Source organism: Amia ocellicauda, chromosome 7, assembly GCF_036373705.1.
Source record: "Amia ocellicauda isolate fAmiCal2 chromosome 7, fAmiCal2.hap1, whole genome shotgun sequence".
Lineage (NCBI taxonomy): Eukaryota > Metazoa > Chordata > Actinopteri > Amiiformes > Amiidae > Amia > Amia ocellicauda.
In genome coordinates, this window is record NC_089856.1 from 45,813,363 (window position 1) to 45,822,959 (window position 9,597).

General features: G+C 52.6%; 1 protein-coding gene across 1 annotated transcript; it reads right to left on the reverse strand.

Moving 5' to 3' along the window:
* Positions 1 to 2,356: 2,356 nt before the first annotated feature.
* tspy (testis specific protein Y-linked) lies at positions 2,357 to 8,684 on the reverse strand. The gene is made up of 8 exons (XM_066709903.1): positions 7,496 to 8,684; positions 7,130 to 7,207; positions 6,671 to 6,782; positions 6,324 to 6,484; positions 5,961 to 6,037; positions 5,644 to 5,807; positions 5,444 to 5,494; positions 2,357 to 5,140 (listed from the first exon to the last, which is right to left on the reverse strand). The coding sequence occupies exons 1-8, from the start codon at positions 8,363 to 8,365 to the stop codon at positions 4,950 to 4,952; spliced, it is 1,704 nt and encodes a 567-aa protein (XP_066566000.1). The 5' UTR covers positions 8,366 to 8,684; the 3' UTR covers positions 2,357 to 4,949.
* Positions 8,685 to 9,597: the final 913 nt, after the last annotated feature.

Genomic DNA, 9,597 nt, shown 5'->3' on the forward strand with positions numbered 1-9,597 from the left:
TGTAAAGCTCCTCCACTTCTCTGCTATGTCCTATCATTTGTAAAGTATGCTACGTATTCATGAGAGATATAACCTGATATTGAGTTAAAACAGAATTAAACACAGATCAGTCTCCTCAGCCTCGGGCATCAGGGTATAATCCTGTTATTATTTGACAACACCCTTTTCTCGGCGGTGTGCAGAGCTCTTCAAAACGCACCCAATAACCTGCATGTGTTAATAAGAAGAACACAGTCACACAGAAATAGACTAAACGCCAAATCAGTGTCACATAAAGTATCCACAACCGCTTTTGAAATACCGGACATTAAGTAGCCTATTGATTAGTGTCATGATACTAATGCTACTAATATAACATGAGCAATGGCAATGGCAGGTAAGATGTGCAGAACAATAGCAGACCGCGCCTCGGTGCGTCCTCCGCGTTATCCCAGGTTACAGGCGCAATAGAAACCCCCTCTGCTCGCCCGCTGCTCGGCCCCGGGTCGCCGGATAATACAAGTGCGAGGGTGCGAGTCCTACCTGGCTGCGGGTCCGGTGCTGACGTCACTGGCGCTGAGCAGCTGCGGGCGCGCCTTCCACTCTGACGTCACTCCCTCACCTGCGCGCCCTGCGACACCTGGGACAGATGTGCTGCACATCTGGATCTGCGCTGGCAGGGTAGTGCGCTCCTGCTACAACTGGCTACATGCAACAATCATAACAGTGCTAACGCTTGTATATATGAATACGAGTGTGTTTTTAAAGTGAGTGTAAGTGGATCTGAAGCTGATAAGAAATAGTATAAAGATTGTGCGCTGGTGTCCTTTTCAATGAAACATGGCGTCCTGCATCACACACTGTTGAGACAAGTCCTGCCGTCACAGATCACAGTCTCGGAAATGGTCAACACGGAATGCAAGTTCAAAGTTAACAATGTGTTGCAACATTCAAAATTCAATATATGCAGTAGTGCAGCGTCATATTGGTGTTGTGAATAATAATGCGCAATAATCATAGTGGTGTGTATTTTCTAATGGACGGTATAGAGGACAAGTGCGTGGGAAAGTGTGGTGCAACAGGTTCACATTGCCCAACAAAAAGCAGCGAGTCCCGCACACAAAGGAGAGGCGAGGCGCTGCGGCGGGCTGGGCCCGTCCCGAGGGACACTGTCCCGCGGTCTTCTCCCCTAGTCAGTCTATACATATATATTTTTGAGTGATTATAAATTACTGCCCTGGAAAAACTATTGAAAATCCACAGAGACTTTGCAATCGTATTCTGGCAGGTGTACGAGACAAATACTGTAAATGTCAAACAAGTGAATGTCCTGTCGGGTCATATATATCTTAGCAGACCACTGTGCACATATTAGTGTGTAGTTTTTAATATTTTTGTTTGTTTGGCGAAATGTTTTCTGGCTCTTTTAAATTGTGCAGCTTGGAAGGGGCACATATGACTGAAGGACAGAACTGCAGCAAAGTGGAAAACGACCTTTGAAGCGACAGCCCGTGTGACGCGAATGGATCAGGCCGAGTCCTGGCGCTGCGCACTGAGCTGCTCATCCTCAAGCGGCTGCTCGCTGTGCGGTGCTGCGCCCTACTGGACTTCAGCAGAACTACAGCTGCGCAAGCTCAGCCAGAGCCCTCACTTACAACCCAAACACAAGAACATGACACAGTGCCTGACAGAGGAGGCCATTCGCCCCATCGTGCTCGTTTGGTGTCCATTAATAACTAAGTGATCAAGGATCCTATCCAGTCTGTTTGTGAATGTTCCCAAATTGTCTCTTCAGCCCCATCGCTGGGGAGTTTGTTCAGATTGTGACGCCTCTCTGTGTGAAGAAGTGTCTCCTGTTTTCTGTCTTGAATGCCTTGAAGCCCAATTTCCATTTGTGTCCCCGGGTGCGTGTGTCCCTGCTGATCTGGAAAAGCGCCTCTGGTTTGATGTGGTCGATGCCTTTCATGATTTTGAAGACTTGAATCAAGTCCCCACGTAGTCTCCTCTGTTCCAGGGTGAAAAGGTTCAGGTCCTCAGTCTCTCAGTAGGACATTCCCTTCAGACCTGGAATAAGTCTGGTTGCTCTCCTCTGAACTGCCTCTAGAGCAGCGATATCTTCAAGTGTGGAGCGCAGACCCGTACAAACCCTCCTCTAAACCCATGTTGACTATCTCCAAGAATATGGTTTTCATTAAGATGCTCCTTTATTTTCTGTCTAATAAGTAATGCAGGTGAAACTGATTTGATACATTCACCATTTAAACATATTCCATCTGGATCTCTGCACAGATTTATTTAGAAACAAAACAGAGTAACCCTCTTCCCATCACAATCCAGCAGATATAAAGCTGTTCAAACAAATGCAGTACACAAAATATAGCTTTTTTTAATTTTTAATTTCCTTGATCTCAAAACAAAATAATCTCATCATTCGTAAAGTTTACAAAGCTTTACCCAAATCTGTGAGGAAGGGGAAAAAAAAAAAAAGCAATATTTACAAAGCATATGCAAACAGATAGCTAAAAATGCAGAGATCTTTAAAAATGCAGACTTTAATTGTACTGTGTGTGTGTGTGTGGGGGGGGGGGGTTGTCAGGTAGTCATTTGAGTGATGTTAGAAAAATCTACAACAGTCTAACCTCAAACATATATCTGGCATATATTTCTTTAAGGCTTCTTTAAGTGTCAAATTCTTAGTTTTGAAGGATTTTGCAAAGAAATCCCTAGTGCATTTTAAAATATTACGTTTTTAAATACAAAACCCATAAAGGTCCTGACTCTGTCCACGTGGGTTCACTGCTCCCTATATAGAACCTGGCCAGCCGATCCCGTTTGTACCGAGTCTGCCTACAGGCGCGTCTCGAAGGATGTGTCCCTCGCACGCTCCCAGAGACGTCTGAAGTCCGTCTGCTGAAACGGGATGCCGATCTCCCGATGAATATTCCCAAACACAAAACAGAGAGCAGAGAGGCGAGGGAGACGGATGCGAGCACTGAGGACATCTCATCCGAGGGGAGGACAAACCGCCCGGAAAGACGGACACACGAAGCTGCATTTCAAGAGCCGACTGAAGAAATATGAACATCATGGTGAAGGTAAAAACTATAAAATAAAAATCATAAAAAACAGACTGAAAAGCATAACTGCAGCTTCATTACAGTAAGTTCATTACATACAAAAATAAATTAGCCTGATAACACACGGGAGTTGATATATTTGTCTTTTGCTGACAAATGGAGCAGAGACGCAGTATACTGCAGTATTGAGAAAGCTGTAGTGGGCTCTGGAGGCAGAAGTTTCTCCTCACAGACTTGCATCAACCCCCCGGAAAAAGAAATACAAAAGAAGTGGTGGATAGTACTTCACAACACGACGGTAGACAGAGCCTCGTAGATGCGTGCGGAAACGGGTCGGGGACGACAGCAAGATCCACAAAGACCACTTACACAGAGCTTTGGACACCACGATCCCAACCTGCCCCACGCCGCGGCCCCGAAGGGTCATCTTAAGAGTGGCGGCGGGGGAGGCGGCGCCTGACCTTCGAAGCAGGACAGGGGGATTTAGTCTGGTAATACTGTCGACCCATCAAACTCCTAGGCAAATAGCATTTTTCTCATCACAAACCCCTCTTCAAGCGTCGTAGACAGTATGGGCACATTTTAAGTTATTAGTCAGCTTGTCATTGACCCAAGGACCACAATAAATCATGATCGTAGCAAAATTCACAGGCAGCACAACTTCATGATCTAGGTCGGTTTTAATCTTTTACTTAACACTTTTTTCCTTTTTTAAATACAAGTTTCATCCCTGAGACTCGGAAAGTAATATACAGCCTATTATGAGTAAAGGATCGCTCATCAAGATAAAGACACGCGCAAGAGAGAGGGGCATAAATCTGGCAAACCGGGCCACTGACAGAGGCCAGCGGCAACACACGCAACCTGGGGGCGGGGGGGGAAGCCGTGCGTCTCCCCTGCGTTCGAGAGCCGCTGTGGGAACGGCTTCACTGCCCCGTTCCCCGGACGAGAGACGACCGTCCGATCACTTTGGGCTCTTAGGTGCTTCAGAGAGAGACGCTGCCGGAGGGGTCGCCTTCCCTACAGGGTCTCTGAAGCGGCACCGGTGAGCGAATACACGCACTGGGTCTCTGGACGCTGGCTGGTCCTGCCAACGGTCGGTGGACTTGCACGGGGAGAAACCTAGGAAAGGACGGTGCAGATAGCCGTTTCTCCACCTCAGTCTAATGCAGAACACCTCCGGGATGACTTGGAGCGGGGGAATGGGCATACACGGGCCGAGATCAACTTTTTGGGGGGCTCGAAGCGGCACCTCGCAGAGGAACGTCGCAGTGCTTCTCCCGGGACAAACGGGATGCATGCTGTCCAGCCCGTGGTCAGGACCTACACTGCACTCTCTTAAGACGTCTGGGGTACCAATAGTTTTGCTAATATTTAGACTTCAGAACCGACAAAGCCATGGCGAAGCTGAAGACCGTCAGTTAAGATGCCAGTCGTCACCCCCGCCGCATTACCATCTTAATGGACGCCTCCCTGCAAACGCAGCCCACAATGCGCATCTCATGACAGAGGATGCAAATGATTAATATTCAAATCCGCGCCCTGCGATGCAAATCACTCGCCAAAGCAGCACAGCCCCGAGCACGGCCCCTCAGGACAACACACCGTCAGGCCTTTAAAATCTGCTTTGCTGGGTCTGTGGGGCCAGAGGGAGAACCGAGCAGCCACCCCTTCCCGGCAGGGCGGGTCCGAGCCCTCGGCGCCCCACGGCCGGCCAGGGCGAGTCCGGTTCCCCACACGTCTGCCGAGAGCAGCACTACTTTGCCACTTTCCCCGGCTGGTCAGGACACCGCTCAACCGGCGCCGGGCCCCGCGATTTAGAAAAGCCGAAGAAAGTACAAAATAAATAAAAAAATAAAAATAAATATGGAAAGGATCCTGCGAGGGGCGTCCCTATCCGTCTTCCTCCCCGTCCACCTCGATGTCCTCCTCATCGCCCCCCTCTTGCCCCTTGGCCCCCGGAGCCCCGCCGCCCTCGCCGTCGTCCAGTTCCTCCACGTCGAGGTCCTCGTCATTCCCGTCTCTGTCAGAGGAGTCGTCCTCCTCCTCCTCCGCGTGGACGCCCTCCTCGCTGTCCTCGGAGCCTGGAGGAGATCAGACGGGGACAGACATGAGAGGCAAACCTGCGGATTATTCTTTTTTTAAAGTGCAAATTACACAGTTTCAGTGCTTAACTCGGGGACGGCGATTCCAGCCCTGTACGAACACAATCCCACCGCTTTCTAGCCGACTGGTCATCAGAGGAACGTACTGATCTACCATCTATACAGAGCGGGAGCTCACAGCCAGGGCCCTGCTAGGTACTAAAGCATCTCCCGCTGATAACCCCGGGGGGATTACAGAAAGCCCGTGAGAAAAAGACAAGATGAAGACGGCCCAGGACTCACCATCGATGACGACCTCCCTGTCCGCAGTGGCGTCCCCATCCGAGCTATCGCCTGCGGGACAGACATGGGGAGACCGGTCAGGCAGCGGCTCACGTACAACAAGGGGACGGGTTCAAACGGATGCAAACGCACCGAGCTGGGACTCTAAAGACCATTTCCCATCTCGTTAAACCACTAATCTGCGTGTAACTCAAGCGCACCTTCTTCGCTGAGGTCTTCCTCTCTGGATTCGTCCCCGGCCGCCCCCACGTCGTCGTAGTCGTCATCCTCTTCCTCCATCTCCTCTTCTTCTTCTTCCTCCTCCCCCTCCTCCTCCGAGTCCGAGATCACCACACACTCGTCTCCGTTGCCGTTGTCGGCGCGCCTGATCAGGGTCAGCAGGGAAGAACCACAGTGAGAAAATAATTTCTCCATAAACGGACAAAACACGAAGCAGGAAGGGATGTTACACAATTAAAGTGTGTAATATCACAGGAAGAGAAGTCTAATCTGCTCCGTTTCAGCTCTGGTCTCCTACCTCCCGTTCTCTCTGGGCTCCCACACTGGCGTCAGGTAGTATCTCAGAGGGTTCTTCCACAGATCGTCCTTCAGGATCTACAGCAAAACGAGAGAGAGAGACCGGTGCGTTGGGTACCCAGGCACACAGAGCCACAAACATCTCACACCTTAAATCATTTTTTACTTCTCCTGTGGTGGGTATGTGCAAGACCTTTAACCCAGACCCTGAAACCCAGGTCAAAGGAGATCTCAATTAATCAATCAAGCCATCCATTGAATCATCAATGTGTATAGCGCCCACGGGAGTCTCGGGACAGACGCCGCAGGACTGCGCAGAACCCCTGGGGGAACGATCACGGGGGAAGCATCCGGGGAGCCGTACCTCTGCGATCTCGTCCGTGCTGGGGCTGCTGTGGTCGGTGAACCAGTTGAAGAAGCTCTGGTAGACCCTCATGCTGCCCGGGCCCTTCACCATCTTCCCGTGGGCAGCCAGGTTCCTGCCCCGGTGCCAGAAGATGGGGTTCGAGAACGACACCGAGGAGCCTGAGGCAGGGACGGACGGAGAGAGGTGAGAAAAGGGCATTGACATCATTACCGACACTGATTGACTGACATAAGAAGGAAGAGAGAGACAAAAACAAACTGAAAATATTCAATCACAGCTGCACCACAACCAGAGAGAGAGACAGAGACACACAGACATGGACTGTCTCAGTACAGCAGTCTCACCTGCCATCCCGATGTGGAACTCCTTGACGATGATGTTATTCTGGAAGTAAGGGTTTCTGCTGAAGTGGAAGCAGATCCGGTAGCCCATCTTGTTGCCTTTGAAGCCGTCCACCTGTAGAGACATTGTTGTGTAAGGACTTCTCATTACATTTCAGTTAACGCCGTTAACTGTTTTATGCATGCTAGATCAGTCATCTTGGTTGTCAGGAGGAAACGGGAGATATTGCAGACAGGCCGGGCCTCCCACTCATTCACACTGCTGCCCCTCTGCTCCTGCAGGCTTTTTTTGGGCTTGAATGAGTGGGACTCTAGCACAGGCACAGAACGTACATTTTCTCTCTTTATGGCATGAGATGGTTAGCAGGAGCGAGAGAAAGCGAAGGAGAAAAAAACCCTCCTTCTTACCGAGATGAATCACGAGCAGATCACGAGACGAAGGCTGGGGAAAGATGCTCTTACCTCCAGGTTGGTCATGTAGCTCAGCGCGTCCTCGTCGTTCTCGTCGATGTGTGCCGAGAGCTGGGGGTGGTTCAGGAACTGCCAGGCCGTCGGTCAAGGAATCAGAACAACACACACAACTGTGACAGCCCTACATTAATCACCCTCTAAACAGTTTATTTTCCATCTACAAATCAGTGGACTGCACAATTCCACCCTGCATTAATTCTTCACACTTTAATATAATATAATCAGGTCTAGATCACCATCATCAGCCTCCAAGACATACATACATACATTACATAAATGAACCAGTGTTATTGTAACCCAGCACAATTCTAATGACAGAATAATCGAATGACACTCCTGCGTCTGAAGGAAGGATACAGCCGTGACCCAGAAGCCAGGGATGCTCTGGATGATGGTCCCTCTCTGGTCCAGGTGGGGTTTCCGCATCTCACTGAAGCGCAGCTCCATGCGCCGGTACTTGCGCGTGGCCCGCTTCTCGATGGCCTCCAGCTCCACCTGCACCTGGGCCAGCCGGGCCACCGACTGCCGGGTCTCGGGGGCCACCTTGACCGACACGATGGAGCACTCCGTGTCCTCCGGCTCCCCGGGCCCCTCGGAGGACGAGGACTGGGTGGACAGACCGGACAGAGAATCCCCATCTCCCTCGTCCTCCTCCTCCTCTTCATGGTCTTCATCTTCCTCAGCACCGACTGCCACCTCGGTGCCCCCCGCGTCCACGACGGCAGCTGCGGCATCAGAGGTGGAGCTGTCAGCCGGGGCGGTCGTCTCCCCCTTCCCCAGGCCCTTCTCTGTCGTGGGGCTGTCTTCAGCCTCCCCCGCCCTGGGAGAGGCCCTCCTGCTGCTGGGTTTGCCCGCGGTGGTCTTCTTCCTCTTGGCCTCCACGTGTTTGCGGGCCTTGGCCTTGGCCTCGCCGCCCCCGCCGTCTCCCCGCGTCAGGCTGGCCAGCGCCTCCGCCGCCGCCATCGCCGCCCAATCAGAGGGCTCCTTCACACGCGCGCCCCCGCCGGCCGCCTTCTCCGGGGGCGCGTCCCCGACAGCGTGGCCGCCGCTGCCACAGGCGTGCGCGTCCCCGGCGCCTCCATTGCTGCGGAGGGTTTCGCGCGGCGCGTCCCCGGCGCCCCGCTCCTCGGCGCGCTCCCGGGGCTGCTTGGCCGGCGGGGACGAGCCCCCTGGCGGCGGGGACGCGCCGCGCTTGGCCGCGGTCGAGCGCTTCTTGCAGTCCGACATGCCGCCGCCGCTGCGCCGCTCCGTCCGGGGCTTCGGGTCCCTCTCGCTCGGCGTGCGGTTATTAATAATACAAAATGAAAACGAGCGGAACCGCCGCCGCAGCACAACTATAACGCACTTCCGACCCGCGCTCCGCAGCCCACACAGCCGCGCACAGGCCTACCGAGCCCGGCGGCGCACAGTCATGGCCAGTCCGCTGCCGTCCGCCTGCTGAAGCTGTAATCGCGCCGCTCAAAGTTTGTCGCCCGCTTGTTTCGGATCATCCCGCAGCCCTTATCTAGCGCGTCCCTGCGCCCGCCCCCCGCAGCTCCCTCTGCGTCGCCCTCACTCGCTCCCTAATGACCGGCTCTGCCATTGGCTGCCGCCCGCCGCGCCGAAACCTCTCGACCAATGAGAGGCCGCAGCGCCGAGGCCGCGGATTGTTTACCCATGTGACGGCTACCGGATTGGAGCAGAGCGAGAGTGGGCCCGGCCAGTCACAGGCGTCCCCTGGAGTGATTGATGTGTGTGCGGCCAATCGGGCGGCGGCGAGGGCGGGCTGTGCGTGGAAGCGCTGTGACGTGGTTTGTTTTTGTAAAGTTTTTTAAGGCCTACAGGAAAGCGCGCTGCGGCACTGAGGCGGTGTGCGCAGAGATAAACCCCCCGCCCGCCCGTCACAACACGACCCGACCCGACCCGACCCGACCCGACCCAGCTCTATAGGTATGACGGTGCTTTTCTGTAGTGCACGGCTCTTCACAATTGCAGCTCAAGTTGTAAAGTTAGATCTTTCCAATCTGACTGTCCGGCCCCAGTGTAAAGCTCTGTGAGACGGTCCTTGTGCCCCTCTTTAAACTTTAAACAGCGCTTCATTCACTCGCTCAGACACGGCGGTGCATTGTTTTGATTGTCTGCTTCGTCCTTTGTATCCTTACATACATAATCACCAATTGCAACGAACTAAGAGTAAGATATTCCAGGTCAGTAACACTTAAAAACCTTACTAATTGCAACAAGTTACATATAATCACTAACCACATTTATTAGGTTTTCTGCAATTTAAGGCTTCATGAAATCAACGTCAAATATATGGAATCCAAAATAGGTATCTGACATTTCGCAGACACTTGCACGTGTAATGAGGCAGTGGATACAAGTGTTCCTGCGCACCGAGAGCCCCTCTATGATGTCATAATCCCCCGGCCCCCCACCTCTCCTTATATTTGTACAGACGACTGTGGCACAAGTCCCCC

Bases quoted from the DNA above. Each gene is read 5' to 3' on its own strand.
- tspy (XM_066709903.1), bottom strand. From the start codon at position 8,365: ATGTCGGACTGCAAGAAGCGCTCGACCGCGGCCAAGCGCGGCGCGTCC. The intron at 5,808-5,960 runs GTAGGAGACCAG...GACCCTGATCAG, and splicing joins GAGCCCAGAGAGAACGGGAG to GCGCGCCGACAACGGCAACG. The intron at 5,495-5,643 runs GTGCGCTTGAGT...TCTGTCCCGCAG, and splicing joins GGAAGACCTCAGCGAAGAAG to GCGATAGCTCGGATGGGGAC.